At 37.9% G+C, this 16542-nt stretch overlaps 1 protein-coding gene and 1 pseudogene across 1 annotated transcript; both read left to right on the top strand.

Annotated features, from left to right (window-relative positions):
- The window catches only part of LOC122325483, a 34835-nt pseudogene extending 24549 nt beyond the window's left edge, over positions 1 to 10286 (top strand).
- A 1877-nt stretch (positions 10287 to 12163) lies between these two features.
- LOC122325482 (katanin p60 ATPase-containing subunit A1-like) lies at positions 12164 to 16512 on the top strand. The gene is given in 11 exon segments (XM_043220525.1): positions 12164 to 12292; positions 12582 to 12747; positions 12829 to 12905; positions 12907 to 12969; positions 13860 to 14045; positions 14485 to 14592; positions 14730 to 14835; positions 15376 to 15537; positions 15648 to 15768; positions 16103 to 16234; positions 16352 to 16512. Coding segments are annotated over 11 exon segments (1353 nt in total). The 5' UTR covers positions 12164 to 12221.
- The last annotated feature ends 30 nt before the right edge of the window (positions 16513 to 16542 follow it).

Below are 16542 nucleotides of genomic sequence, written 5' to 3'. Positions count from 1 at the left end.
CATAACCTCAAGCTGAAATTTCAGCCTTTTCAGAACAATCTGTGAAACAATCTTTCAGACATCTTGAATTCTAGAGAGTTTTCTGTTAAGGAATAACTCTGCTATCCTCATCATGATCCTTGTAATTATTTCTTTTTTTGTTACAAAGTTGTATTTTTAAACATTGCAATGCATCAGGCTGATGGTCAGGAGGAACTCTCATCTGATAAGGCCTTCGTCCCCTCCAAGCCGCGTCTGCCTGTCCTCACGAGGAAGATGAAAAAGTTATGTGTTCAACTGGTAAAAAGGAACCTCTCTGCCTGAGCACTTAGGAGACCTTGATCAGTTCACCTGATGCACTATTTGCCTTTTCTTTCTGTATTTTTATTATTAAACTAGATTATTTTGTGCTTAGCATTGAGTATATGTTTTATAGCAATATCCCAAAAATATTGTATGATATATCTAATTATATCTTTATAAAAAAAAAAAGTCAGTTATTAAAGAAAGATCATATTCCATTAAAGATATTTTGTAATATCTAATCCAAATCTGTAAATATATCAAAAGCGTAATAATATTCATTGCTTAGAACTTCATTTGCTCAACTTTTCCAACTTTCTCTAATATTCAGATGTTTTGTGGCCTCCAGATTCCAGAATACACAAATACGTTGTATCGAAGGCAAATATTGCTATAACAAAACATGCATCAATGATAAGGTTGGCTATATCAGCATTAGGAAATTGACACTTATGGCTAGTTTTGTAGTTATGGTCACATGCTCTCACCATAACTAGCTGCCGCCCCATGTTAAGCCCTCTTTTAGCTTATTAAAAGAAGCGCATGGCCAGAGCATTTTTGGAGAATCTATCATCAATGAAAAAAAAACATTGCTTTTTCTCAAGTTGTTATTGTTCCAGCCGAGATAATTACCAATGTTCAGGCGATAAAGTCTGACGAGTGAACCCGCAACTTGTCACGAGACAGGAGAAGCAAAAGACAGAGGGTGAAACACAATCTTCTGCAGAAACAGAAACACTAAGCTGATCTCTTCAAGGTCACTTGCACAAGATTAGTCAGTCTAAGTCATTTCATGAAAAATTAATTTATAAATTCATCTTTTTTTATTTTATATGTTTAAAATCTATTTCCTTTCTCTCAATCTTTGAAGTGTGTGCAGAGGAACTGTTTAGATTTATGTGTTTTGTTCTATGTTTGAGTCTGTCCTACATTAAAGGGTCTGACTTAAAGGTCATACAGCAAGCCCAGATGAGACACTGTGTCTGCAGCCCTTGAGATATAGAAAATTTGCCTCTCTTTGTCTCAGAGACACGGGACAACCACTGATGCACCACGTATGGGGCTAGCATCCCTACAGACTAGTCATGTCATAGAGTTAAGAATCATTAGTCTGTTTTTGACAGTGACCATGTTCACAGGTTATTTGCGGAGATGATGGATGCGTGGGAAGGCTGGCAAAGAAGTAGCTACTGCTCGATCCTGGAGCCCAGGCATAACGTACTAGCTACCAGCATTACAAAGCGCTGTGCTAAAATTAGAGGTCTCAAGCTGAGTATAATGAAACACAAATTAAATGTCTGTCCTTACACATTCCAATAAGGTTTTTTTTTTTATTCTTGCTCTGTCCCTTCTAGGAGCTTAGGCTCAGGAAATATCTCCAGCTGTGATACAAAGGTTTCTCTTCTCACCTGTTTAAACTTTGCTAAGGCAAAAGGAAGACTGGCCGGACTCACACAGAGCACTGGGTCCAGCAGAGTACTGTGTTCTTTCACATGTTCATTGAACAGAACTACCATTCAGCTGTTTTCCAACATTGATAATAAGAAATGTTTTCATAAGCACCTCAGCAACATATTAGAATCATTTCTGAAGAGTCACGTGATACAGATATTTTGGTAGGAATAAGCATTACAAAACCCTACTGACTCTAAACCTTTGAATGCCAAGCCCACTTAAATATTGTATTTTCTGTTTTCTGATTCTTTTCTATTTAAAACAACAGAAGTTGATTGACTGCATCCAGAGCATCAAGCCTCGAAGCGCATTGTGACCCAAACACAGAAGATGTCAGTGGTCTCCCTCTTCAGAAGCCTCTCAGCACTGGATCAGCAGAGCTCAGTCTTCAGTGCTGCACTGCTCCTGTTGTTCTCCAGCAGCTCTCTTGGATCCTCCAGTGCTGTCCTGAAGGTTCTTCTCACGGCCCCTGCTACAAGGCCAGGGAGGAGAGGTCATGCAGGAGTCAAGCCACACTGAGCCACCCGTCTCCCCTGCCCCACACATCCCAGCCACAGGCTTGTTTGCTGCAGGAGAGGAGACGCAGGCTTGGGAATGAGAGTGCAGCAGAAGGTGGAGAACCTAATGAAGGGAGGTAACAGACCTAAAAGAGAAGGTGGCTGGATTGGCCCAGGAATCCACAGAAAAGAGTTGTCCATAGCTGGTAAATATGAGAAAACATCAGCTGTTCAGTGAAATGTTGTGGGGATGTTTTATTTTATTTATTTGTTTTTTTATTTATATTATTTATCTGATTTGTTTCTATTATTATTATTATTATTGTTTGTCTTATTTTTTATAGGCATGTTTGCTAAAAAGAATATTATTTTGTTTGATTTAATGCAATGTGTTAATGCGGTTTAAAGTGCAAAAAAAAATAATTATCTTCCACATTACCTTACATTTTTGTTTCTCCTCACCTCCTGAAACATGTCAATTTGTACAAAGCTCATTGTTCTAAAAAAAAAAGCGAGGTGTGCTCTGATTGGTCAGCTATCCAGTTCGTTGCTTGATTGCCCAAATATCCACAAGCATGTGGCGAAAATATTTCTGTTTTAATTCATTGTGCTTTAGATTTAATTATATATCAACATGTATTTCTTTCCTCCTCCTCCTGTAGGGAACACTTTTACACTTTGCTGTTCCTCTCTGGACCAGCTAGGCATCGTGGTGGAGTCAGATGCGGCTCTCAGAACAACTTTTATTCCTGATGGTGTTCTCCATCCTTGCCTGTCCTCCATGCCCCATGCTACCTGCCCTTATCTGCGGTCTCCAGGCCGTGTGTGGACAGAGTGTGGAGATGTGTCTCACAGAGTTCACCACCTGGAAGACTCACCTGCTTTCTATCAGACAGTCACAGAAACGCCAAGAGCACAGAGGCTGTTCAGACCTAAATTGCTCTTTCAGTTATTACAGTGTATTGACTGAAGCTGTTAAAAATGTTAAGCTAAATACAAATATAAAAATAAAAAGCAGCAATTAATAAAACGAAATTAATAAAATCACATCTTGCTTGCATTATCATTTACAAGTGTAGTCTATATTAATGTAACTGTACCTCTTTTACTTTTCTTGCATGCATGCAGGGCGATTCCCATCCATTTTCTGCTGAGTTTTCCAATTACCTGAGAAAACAATAAACATGGTTCTGTATGCGGTTCAGGCGCTTGTTAAGAGGGGAAGGAGAAGGAAAAACCAGAGGATCAGCAGTCAGATTGCAAGAGAGGTGGGAATTCAGCCAGGATTTACACAGAAGCTTGTTTAGTGATGGATTTATTTGTGTGTGCTAATTTTATATGTGCCTCTCTGAGAGTGACTCAGAGGTGTGAGAGAGCTCTTGAAGCAAGGACACTTGAGCAGGTTACTGGAAGAAGACCTGAGCGCAGATTTATCCAGTCTCTCATTTTTACCAGAGGTCAATGGAGTCGTGACAGAACTGCTGGAGAGACTTCGATCACACAGGGACAACTATCAGTCCCACCAACTACAGGTTAGTAAGTGACGCACATAAACAGGTTTAACTTAATAAAGATTAAGTCAATACGGAAATGTTTAAAGTTTAATAAAAATGACATTATAGATATCGTGTATTGAATATTTTATATGAAGGAACTGAAAGAAGCGTGTAGGGGTGTAGTGCGTTTGGAGCCCATGCTGTGTCTGTACTCTGAGTTGGTGAGGTATTATCTGGCTGTAATGATGGGAGCTCACACCGTACCACAGGAAAGCTGCTGTCCGTCCTACGCTAACGTCTTCACTGAACTGCACTAGAAGTATATTGACTTGTTTTTAGCCTCACTCATCACTGAGTCTTTCTGCCATTTTGAAACATTATTATTTAGATTTAAACCCCTACCCAAAACATTTGATTGTCCTGATTTAATATTTTCATATTTTTCTTTTTTTCCTTTTGTCTTTGTCTTTGTCTTTCTCTATCTCTGCTTTCACTCTACAGGGTTTCTGTCTGCCCAGGAGCTGATGGGTGGAGAGAGATGGTGAGGAGCCACAGAGTTTCATGATTATGAGGGGTGGAGGAATAGGAGAAGGTGAAGAGTAAAAGCGTCAGTGACAAAATCGAGAATGAGGATCAGGTACATTATTATGAGTAAACCATATTGAAAAGAAAGAATTTGCACATTTAAACAATCTATATGGTTTGGTTAGGACAGTATTGGCAGAGAGACAAATATTTGAAAATCTGAGGGAATCTCAGAATATTGAAAAAATTACCTTTCAAAAGTTGTTTCTTAGCAATGCATATTACTAATCAAAAATTATGTTTTGATATATTTACAGTAGGATAATATAGCAAAATATTTTACATAGAACTCAATATCCTATTGATCTTTTGCATAAATAAAAATCTATAATTTTCACCCATACAGTGTATTGTTGGCTATTGCTAAAATATTATACATGCTATTTATGACCAGGGTTACAAATCTGAACTTGAAAATTAAATTCTGAAATTTTTTTGAAACTTTATTGAAATTACAAACTATAATTTCTGAGTGATGACTTGAGTCAAAATGAATTTCTGAACCTTTGCCTTTGTACAGGTTGAGGAGACACCTTCCAGGAGGAGTCAGGACAAGGAGGAGGAGAGGAGCAAAACAAACAGGACATTAAAGAAGAGGAGGACAATGCCATTGAGATGTCTGACGACTTTGATGGAAAGATGCATGTGGCACAGACCATGAGCCAGGTGACTGCACTTACTGTTACTCTGTTAGATGACTGATTAAACTGAACAATTGGTTTTACAATATCTATCTTAAAGTGCACAATCAAGATTCTTATCAAAGATTAAAAACATTAATCTTTCATCTCCTATTTAGGGGAGGATGAAGAAGACTCTGATAAGGAAGAAGATGAGGAGCTAGATAAGAAGATGGGGATCTGGGTGATGAGTCAGACAGATACTCTGGATGAGAAGGATGTGGGAGATGATGAAGATAAGCGTTGACAGTGATAAAGAGGAAGAGTCTGGTCCAGGAGCTGGATCAGGAGAGTCAGAACTGGTGGCAAAGGATGACCAACACAGATGCTGGAGAGTCAAACAAAGATGAGAACCAGGACAAAAACCACCCAAATGATGAGGAAGAAAAGGAGAAAATCCATGAACAGCTGGATGAGGTCAGAACCTTCACCACTTACTTCTTTCTCTCAATATAAAAGCGATGGATTCCATTCAAAGGCGTATAATACTACTACTAATAATAATAATAATAGATATGTATTTAACGTGTGTGTGTGTGTGTGTGTGTTTAAGCGTGAGTTTTGATGAAAATACAAGTAGACCCGCACCATGGTAAGCAGGAGAAGGCAGGAGAAACAGAAGCCATGGACCTGCCAGATGATCTCAACCTGGATGAAGATGGCAAGGATGAAGAGGGAGGAGAAGAAGATGGTATGTTCAATATTCAAGGCATCTTCAGAATTTTTAGCATCATTACTTTAGTCTTGATGTTACATGTTCCTTCAGATGATCATTTTGCTGTTCAAGAATTGGTTGTTGCCTTTACTATCACCTTTGATCAATTTAATACATTCTAAATAATATTTATTTAAAAATCATATTCACATTTTTGAGCAGTTTAAAATGAGCAGTTAAAATTGGTTTAACTATACTTATTCTTGAGTTGTCCTTTGTTTTTCACATATTGTTTCCTTTTGTGCAGAGGAGAATCCATTTGATATAGATGACAAAAACTCATGTGGAAGTGGATCAGAACAAGGAAGAAGAGAAAGACGGATCGGAAGAAGGAGGAGATGAGATCACAGATGAGCAACAAGAAGGACAGATAGAGGAACAGGAGAAGAAGAAGACAAATCAGAAGAGAAGGAAGGAGCAGAAAAATCAGAGAATCAAGAGTCTGAAACAGATGAAAGAGGAGAGAATGAAGATGAGGAGAAAAAGGAGGAGGAGGAGACAAATAAAGGACAGGAAGAAGGGCCAGGATGAGAACAAGTCTATACCAGCTGATCAAGGACAAACACCAAAGGTGTATTACAGCAGTAATGTGTTATTAAAATGTGTAATTATACAAACAGGCAGAGAAAAAGACTTGTCTAAATTCACAGGAGGAAGAAGAATGAGGGTGGCCGATGATGAAGCACAAATGGAATCTGCCGAGAGGAAGGAACATGCATCAGGCGGACAGACAGGAGAGGAGAGCGTTCAGAGTGGCACCGCTGTAGAGCTGGCTGGAGCTGCGTCAAGAGAGAGACCAAGCTGAAGAGGGTGTCTGCGGCGTCATCCTTACACAAAAATGGTTTTATTTCTTAAATGAAAAAAAGAAATTATAAAAAAAAAAATGATTAGAGTCCCTTTTCACTTTACAATATGTAACATTGGATATTTAAGTCTTTCTGCAGTCAGTATTAAATTTTGGTCAGTTTTTGAGCTCAGTTAAGTAAATCTAATATAAATGACCCATGTCTGCAGGAGGATGGCAGTGGGGCGCAGATGCCAGTCGGAGTCTGAGGACACAGAATCCAAGCTGATGGCCAGGATGAGTTCACAAAAACAGAGACCGAGAGACACGCGGGTCAGTGCGCGCCATAACATCCCTATTATTTGTTTATTTAATTGTAGTGTTTCTTTCTTGTGCAGTGTTTGAATCACGATATAAAGGCATGAAGTGTCAAATAAAGAAAAGCTGATGACCTCTCTAATTTATTTATTTTTACCAGAGCTTTAAACATAAAACCAGGACGGGCAGATAATGAGCGGTCAATGGGGGATTATAATGAAGCGTGTGAATAAGCGCTATGCGTGCGGTTGACAACAGAGGAGAAAAGCCAAGATCAGTCTCAGCCCAACACACAGCAGGAATCTGGCCTGTAATGCGAGCACATAAAACAGGAGAGGGAGAATCGATGCCCAGACATATGGTGAGGAATTTCTTTACTGTTATATCTTTTCTGTGCTTATATGAATAAGACAGGTTTGAATCTGCCCCTGCAATCCCATGTAAACATTGACTATCTTCTTCACGTAGATGCTGCCCAGTGCAGAACAGCAGAAGCCGACTGAGTGTGAAACAGGAAGAGGAGGAGGAGGATGAAGATGACATTGCAATGGATGTGGAGACGAAAAGGACCTGCAAACAGTTGAAGCACAGGAGCTGAAACCTGAGAAGCTAAATGACAATAAAGCCTCTCAGAAAGGTGAAATATCATCTTCAACTGTGTGTGCACATACATTTGCACTGTGTGTACATGTTTAAAAGTCCATCCATTCTCTATCAGGTTTGGAGTATGGGGACATGGAGGCACAGAAACAGGCTGATGTAGAAGAGGAAGGAGAAGCCAGAGAACGGAGAGAAGCAGTAATGAAGAAGAGATTAAAGAGAGGAGTGATGAGTCCACCATACACACTGTGCCTGAATTACTGATGGACATTCAAAAGGTATGCTGATTTGTGATTACTCCAGAAAGTTTGTTTTCTGAATGAAATTGTACTTTAATTAGGCAAGGATGCAGAGAACTTAAGCTAAAGTGGCAGTAATGATCAACCTTTTTATAATGTTGCAAAAGATGTAGAATTCGTATAAATTGTCCATTTTGATCATTGAGATGTTTCCTAACCACAACAAATCATGATATTAGACTAATTTCTAAAGGATCGTGTGACAATGAAGACTACAGTAGTGAAGTAACTTTGCAACTTTGAAAAAATTGGCTTTTTTTTTTTTTTTTTAAAGCATTTTAAAAAAATCTTAGTAATCAAAAGCACTATATTACATTCAGCATATAGATTGTACAGCAAATTGTGTTTCCATTCAATCAGGTCGTACCACTGAAGAACCCAGAAGAGGCTGAGAAGAGAGATGGGCTGCAGTTGGAGCCAAGCAGAGACAGACTTTAGGATCCCAGAAGAGGTACTCAGTAACACCAGTTACATGATAACTGATCTTCTTCTCGTTACTTCACATAACTAATAAATAAATACTTTTCCAATTCATTAATCGTTTGTATTTCCTTTTTCTTTTGCCGTCTTTCACCATGTCCTTCAGGAGAGTGCGGCAGCAGCACTGTAAGCATCAGTACCAGGCTCTGGCGTCTCCTCTGTCTCAGCAGCTCTGTGAGCAGCTCCGGCTCGTCTTGGAGCCCACACAGGCAGCCAAACTCAGGTCAGTCTTCCACCTTCCCATTCAACCTCAAAGAAGCATTTCTACTAAGCGAATGATGACTTCAAGGAGCATCTTCTCTGATGCTGTTCTTTCATTTGTCGTATTTATTAGTTTAGAGCCTCAACATTTAGGTTTTCTTCTAGTTCTCCTCCCACAGTTTTCCATTTAACACGGTTTAATAATCCTAAACAGGGGAGACTTCCAGACCGAAAAAACGGCTGAACATGCGCAAAGGTCATTCCTTACATCGCCAGTCAGTTCCATGAGGATAAGATCTGGCTGAGGAGAACAAAACCTAGTAAGAGAAACTACCAGATCTGCCTGGCCGTGGATGACTCCTCAAGTATGGTGGACAACCACTCCCAAACAGATTGCAGATCTCTCAAAAAATCTTACTAAAAACTTAACTAGAGCTGTCCCAATATTACATGTGTAGTATTAGCATAATATCCATATATTATTCTTAATACTGGTATAGGACACTCCTAATTTAAACCTGTTAAAATGGAAAGATGTGTAATCCTATTTATTTGAATAAATACTGTATTTGATGTTGTGTCTGTCTCTGCAGCTGGCATTTGAGTCGGTTTCTGTCATGATGAGCGCTCTTACACTTTTGGAAGTGGGTCAGGTGGCTGTGTGCAGGTGAGTTTGGTTTTTACACTTATGGTAAAATAGTATTGGTACTGAAGGTTATCAGCGTTTCTATTTGTACTACAATAAATTAATTAATCGCGTCCATTCATACACTCATTTATCCATCTTGCTACAGTTTTGGAGAGAGTGTCCAGCTGCTCCATCCTTTCCACCAGCAGTTTAATGACCAAACAGGAGCAAGAATACTGCGGCTCTGTCAGTTCAGCAGAAAAAGACCAGAATAGCTCAAGTAAATATCTCTTTGGACTGATTATCGTGACTTCAGTTTATCTTGTTATATTTTTAAACTGCGACTGTCAGCTTCTCCCCTACAAATTGGAAAAAGCATTTGGAATATTTTTATCTTTCAGTTTTAGAGACTTCAACAAGTATGTTCATAGCAGCCAAACAGCAGACCCTGGCTCAACAAACACTGGTAAAATAATTGATCACATTGATGTAAACAAAGCGGTCCTTAGGTATGAGTCTTGTTTACTTTCCAGATCAATGCAGTTCTTTGATTCGCTTTATTTTCCTCTCAACAGAAGCGTCTCAGTTACTGCTAATAGTATCTGATGGCCGCGGTTTTGTTCTTGGAGGGGAAAGAGAGAGTCTCAGCTGCTGTTCAGTCTGCTGCATAGCGCAAACATCTTTGTCATATTTTGTAGTTCTGGATACTTGAACTCCAGGGTGAGGATTCGGATTAGTTCAAGCGGCATTTTGTGTTAACAATCCAGGTTTAGCTAAACTAAAACCAAATTTATTTGCTATGTGTTTTGACATTATAAATTAGTAAAATAAAAAGCACTTATAAGATGCTGGAGTGATCCCCAGGTCTTTTCTAATAATAATAATAATTATTATTATTATTATTAATATCATTATTATTGTTTTTCACTTTAATTATTTAGCACTTGAATTTGTAACATTTATCGTACATTGTTAGAATTGTATTATAACATAATTATTTAAATACATAACTTAAATTATAAAATTAATATATATTCGACATTGCAAAGTTTATTTAATATGTGAATCTCTCACGTTAGGATTCCATATTGGATATCAAAGTACCCATATTTAAAGGGCCAGGGTGAGCTGCCGGAGATTCGGTCCTACACATGGAGAGAATTCCCTTCCTTCTACATGATCTTGCGAAATGTGAACGCCCTTCCAGAGACACTCCAGCGATGCTCTGAGACAGTGGTTGAACTTGTCACAGCCACTGACCAGTAAATAGACCACATGGAAGCCAATTAGAGGGCCAGAAGACACAACTGTAAAACTGAAGTTCCACTGCTGCTAGTGCGTCCCAAACATCAGTGCACACAGTACACATACACAAAGACATTAGAAGGCTGCTGTACATGTGCTTTTTTATTTTTATTTTTTGGAATTTTGTAGATTAGATTGAAGTGGTTTCTCCTTTTCATCACCAGAGTAACAGAATTGTTTTCCAATTGTTACCATCAATCAACTTTGCACATCTTTTTTCTTTAACTGCAAGGAAATGTGTTGTCCTTGTGTGAAAAAAAAAAAAAAAAAAAAAAAAAAAAAAAACTTCAGTTGAACTGACTGAATGTTGACTGAAGAGACCTCCAGCCCGAGGGTATTTTTACCACCCTTTTCTTGTCCTGTATGCATCCGGGTTGTAAATGTGAATGTGACATTTAGTGTGAATACTTTGCCAATGTTTGATAATATCATATGCAAAAAAAAAAAAAAAGTCCAACTGCATGTCAGTAATCACCTTTAGACCCAATTATGGTTTATGGTATCCAAAACAAACTATGTGCCTTTACAAAAACCCATGTTTCCCACGAGACGGTTCTCAATGAAATCTTTGGTACTGACTCATCACCCACACTGTATATTTGAAAGGATTCTAACTACTGAATCACTGGATCTTTCTTCTTTTGCAACCAGAAGCACAATTTCTGCAAGTGAAGGAAACCTTTTGAAAGCTCTTCTAAATTGTCTGTTATTTCAATCACTGTTCTATATCCTACAGATCTTATATATTTAGCCTCATAGCCAATAGCTGCATCTCTTACTAGGCGTATCTAGTTTTAAACATTTAATTAGTATTTTGATTTGCTTACATTTTCCTCTCAGTCTGTGCATTCTGTGTCAAAAGCAGCGTCCGAAAACAAACTCATCAAAAACATTGTCCAAATGCAACAGTAACCTGGTATACTTCTATGGTCTCCTGTCTTCTTCCTCATCTTGGTTCATGAAATGATACTTGCACCGATAACCATGGAAATAACAATAAAACATTTTTGACATGTTTTCATTATCATATGAATTGATATGGTTAATTTAAAGAAGCTGTTAAACTTGACCAATTGTATGACTTTGGTGTCATAGATGTACTTCTATGGATATAATTTCTGGAAGAGGTAAAAGTGGATCACCTTAAATATTCATTTTGAAGGCGGGAATACAGTTCCATTTATCAGGAATGTGAACTCCCTATTTATGCAGTTGTAGTAGACTTTACTAGCAACAATTTGGAGTTATGACTATGTTCCGTGTTGTAAAAAAAAAAAAAGTTGAAGATCAACTAATACTAATATCTTCATAGATCTGCACAGATCTTTTACTCCTAAATCAAAAACTGCTATTCTAAAAAACGGATTCCTATTGGAACCCATGTTTGTGGTTCTAATTCCATTTTGATTAATTTCCAGTTCTATGACTGCCAAAACGGCTTATATTAAAGTTATCTGTAGCATATAGACATGTAGATCTAGCAAAAACAACGTTGCCTCAATAGAGCAACTTCTTAATAACGATGTAAACATTTTGTTGGTGGTGGCATGTTCCAATTTTTGGCAACGTTGTTTTATTAAATTATTTTGTTTTGCTTGCATTATTTTTATTTTGTTAAATATTTTAGTTTATATTTATTCTTTATATCGGTAGTTAATTCCGTTTATTTGATTGAATGTTCATTCCAGTACTGCACTTTTATTTTGAAAAAAAAACACTCGCGCGCCGTTGACCTTTATGTTGACAAGCAGCGACGCAAGAAAGATTTTACTTTTGCTTCCGCCTTCACAATTTTAAGTGCCCTTCCCAAACAAGTGAATTTATGAGTTTGTGTGGATCGAAATTATTTCAAATATAACCGAAGCAGCATGAGTTTTGATCCGTAATAACGACCGAATGCTGAGCCTTTCCTTTACGAATATCTTCCAGGAAAGTTTTACACACTTCACAGACTGGGCACTTCACAGGTTCGTGCAGCTCAACTTCAAAACTACACACACCGCTATAATATACAGTTGAAATGTTTGTTTTGACGTGAGCTCGTGCTGTTTAATGCCCGTCATACTTTCCTGTTAATCTCGAGTGTATGGATGCTGCCTAGAAACGTTGCATCGTTTTTTCATTCCCATGTTTATGTGGTTTATATGAGTGGTATAGACTAGCATCATTTGCGTTCACAAATATTGCTTTTATTCTTTAAACATAACACATTTTCCCAAGTGTTTCCGTCAGTGCCTCATATATGAACTCTTGCAGAATGAGTTTGGCGGAGATCAATGAGAATGTGAAGCTGGCCAGAGAATACGCCCTGCTGGGGAACTACAGCTCGGCGGTGGTCTGTTATCAGGGCGTCCTGGAGCAGATCAGAAAATACCTCCTCTACTCAGTCAAAGACTCCTCTCTACAGCAGAAATGGCAGCAGGTTAGGGTTCCCGAAAGTATGATTTCAGGCTATTTAATGTGTTTCACTCTTTGGAATGGACTTTCGTGTTGTCTCATCCAGGTTTGGCAAGAGATAAATGAGGAGACTAAGCAAGTTCAGGAGATCATGGCAACACTTGAGAGTTTCCAGTTGAGTCGACCCCATCCAAACCAGCAGCTTCAGCCAGGAGAATGACATTATGCCTGTTCATGTGGAGCACAGGTACATATCCATGTCCGAGTGTTATTATAAATCCTCCGGACGGTCATCACAGAGTCACACAAACTCTTTTACTCATGGAAAAAGATAAGTGTTTATCACATCTGAAGTAAGAATTCTGCCTTTCATAGGGCAGCGTTTTATAGACTACAGCATAGTGTTTTGTATTGCAAGATTTCAGTTGTCTAATAAAGTCAAATCAGGTTGAAACCTTGGTTGTGCTGCAGTTTTCTGCAACTTTATATATATATATATATATATATATATATATATATATATATATATACACACACACATACACTTAGTCTGTTTACCATGGTCATAAAAATTGGGCATTTAATAATGGCCTTTAAAATAACAATAAATACATTTTTAAAACTAACTTAATTATAATTAATTTTGAAAATATAATAAAAGAATCGGTACTAAATAGTGAAAATATTTATTTAAATGTCTAGATTTAATTTTTACAATTTATTAAAATTTTAGCTTGCATGAAAATATGCAAGATTTAAGAATCCTTAGCCAGTATTTCAAACAACTGGAGGTTCACTATGTGAGAATCCTGTCTTTAGTAGTTGTTGAGTTTAAAGCTCCCATCAGAACTCCTGTCATGTGAATTAGATTAAGATCTGAATGGCATCCCTTTGTCTCTCAGCCCCTCATTCTCTTTTCATGCCTCCTTGAGGCTAATAAAGGCTCTTGAGCCTGTTATATAAACCATAATCTGATTATGAAGTACCATTGAATGGCGATTACAGCCTTGTACTTAAGGACAGTTCATTCCTTTGAGTAAAATTAAAAATAAAGTAGTTAAAGGGCCCCTTCAGAGTCAGCTCAGCCACACATTATGTCCTGGCCGCTACGCATGTGCCTGTGTTTTTGGTGAACAGGCCGTCTCCGTGTGTGGGACGGAAATCCTCTGGTCCTCATAAAGAAAGCAAAGGACATGGGAACCGATTGAGCGTTGGCCCCGCAGACCAACCACGACCCTCACAGCGTGTTGCCAGCGGTGACAAGAGAGAAAACCTCAAAAGGGCAAAAAAAAAAGAAAACCCATCAAGCCCAAAGATGATAAGGTAAAAACATATGGATCCATTTCCTGTTTCTGTCTTCTGTTTGAACAAGGCCTATTGTGTCATTAAGTGTTTGCACTCACAATATTTACTCAAAGGGTCAGATGCTTTTCGCTGTATTAATGTTATAAACCAGTGATACCAGTTTCTGACATCAAAGCAAACAGTTAGAAGACATGCAAATGTTTCTTTTGTGCTCTTCACTAAGTACTTTGTTTTTGTCCAAAAAAAAAAAATAAATATATATATATATATATATATATATATATATATATATATATAAATAATAAAACTGTATTTGCTGGTCATTTGGAAGAAGTCTTCTTTATCTGATGTTACATTTTCTCTAACTTAGCGGAAAAAAAAGCTGTCAAAGCCTTTTACCAGGAAATCATTTTAAAAATGATTTGATTTGAAACTCTCTGGCCTGTGCAGAACAAAGCGGAGGAGTGGAGACCGAGGTCAAGAGGTTTGACAGAGGAGGAGAGGACAAAGATCTGATTGAAACTCTGGAGAGAGACATCATCTCTCAAAACCCCAATGTCACATGGTAGGTTTGTCTACTTTCATCACACTTTTCTTCAGAAGTGTTTCCATTTCTAATGTATTTTTTTAAATATCCTCAGATTAAAAAAAAAAAAAAAAAACACAATCGTAGAAGTAATGTTTTTTTAATTTTGAATATAGGGATGACATTGCTGACCTTGAGGAGGCCAAGAAGCTTTTGAAGGAAGCCGTGGTTTTGCCCATGTGGATGCCTGAGTTCTTTAAAGGAATAAGGCGCCCGTGGAAGGTATAAATACAAGCAACTCACATAATCTTTTTCAGATATCAGTGGTGAACCTGTCACAGTGCTATGTTCACCAAAGTGTCTTTTATGCAATCATAGATACATTGAAAATGGCAGTATTGTGTTGTAATTCTATTTTAATATATCTTACATTTATAATTCATTTTCTGTATGTAAAAGCTACATTTACAGCAGCCACGTTTCAGTCTTGAGTATTGAATATTGAAAACAGTTGTGCTGCTTGATATTTTTGTGGAAACTGATACATTTTCTCAGGATTCAGTGAGAAGTTCAAAAGTGGAATTTTTTTTGTAATGTTATCAAAAAAAAGCGTATCAATGGAGAAGTCTAATTATTTGAGGCGGTATTATTTAACACCTCTGTAACTTACTTTAATATGCATTACCATCCACTTTTTGGGTAGTCTTTATGCAATATGTGTTACATATCTATACTATGTTATATTCTTCATTGTGCGTGTATATATCCATTACATACTATATTTCTGATACACACAATAACTGAACTCACATATGTTCTTAGGGAGTTTTGATGGTGGGTCCACCAGGCACAGGAAAGACATTGCTTGCCAAAGCTGTTGCCACAGTGCCGAACCACCTTTTTAACGTGTCTTCCTCCACTCTCACCTCCAAATACAGAGGAGAGTCTGAAAAACTTGTGCGACTGCTGTTTGAGATGGTAAAATCACTTTATACACTACTCTTGATTAATGTAAATGAATAATATTAGCCAAACTGCCTTTGTTTTATCACCATACATACATCTGTATGTTTGCTTGTTCATACAGGCACGCTTTTTATGCCCCCACCACCATCTTCATTGATGAGATAGACTCCATATGTAGCCGTAGAGGAAACTCAGAGGAACATGAAGCCAGCAGGCGTGTTAAAGCTGAACTACTCGTCCAGATGGATGGTACGGCTTCATACAAACTGCTGCTAGGGCTTTAGAAATGATTCATATTCAGTGATCTTGTCGATTAAACTGCAGACACTATAATGAAGACACAGGATGATGAAACTAACTTTGCAAAACTGACACGGTTATTGAACCAAATTAAATCAACGTTATATAAGCTAAATATAAAACACTATTGCTGTCTTTTTTTAAATTCATAATTGAGCTCTATAATGACACGCATTATTGCGAAAATGGAGTTCATTTCATAATCGATAGATTTTACATTCTTGTTTAGTAATGTGAAGCTCCCGTGAAAATAAATGAATAAATGCACCTCCTGCGTGTTCAGGTGTCGGTGGGACGTCTGAAAATGACCCTTCGAAAATGGTCATGGTTCTGGCAGCCACCAACTTTCCATGGGACATCGATGAAGCTCTGAGACGCAGGCTAGAGAAGAGAATATACATCCCGTTGCCCTCAGGTATTCAGAATTACCCATCAGACCATATTACATGATATCATTATATTTTAATACGTCTTGGCTCTAGATACATAAACAAAATGGAAGCATTTGAAATCATCCTTTGTGTTACTGTAGCTAAAGGAAGAGTGGAGCTACTCAAGATCAACCTGAAGGAGCTGGAGCTGGCCAATGATGTCAACATGGACAAGATCGCTGAGCAGATGGAGGGATACTCTGGTGCTGACATCACCAATGTTTGCAGGTGCAGCATTTTGTGTGCACGTTGGAATATTTAAAGCATGAAATTATGTTCAAAGTGCCACAAT

This window comes from Puntigrus tetrazona, chromosome 20 (assembly GCF_018831695.1).
Source record: "Puntigrus tetrazona isolate hp1 chromosome 20, ASM1883169v1, whole genome shotgun sequence".
Classification (NCBI taxonomy): domain Eukaryota; kingdom Metazoa; phylum Chordata; class Actinopteri; order Cypriniformes; family Cyprinidae; genus Puntigrus; species Puntigrus tetrazona.
Note: the sequence above shows the minus strand (reverse complement) of the source record. Positions and strands in the feature narration are given on the sequence as shown.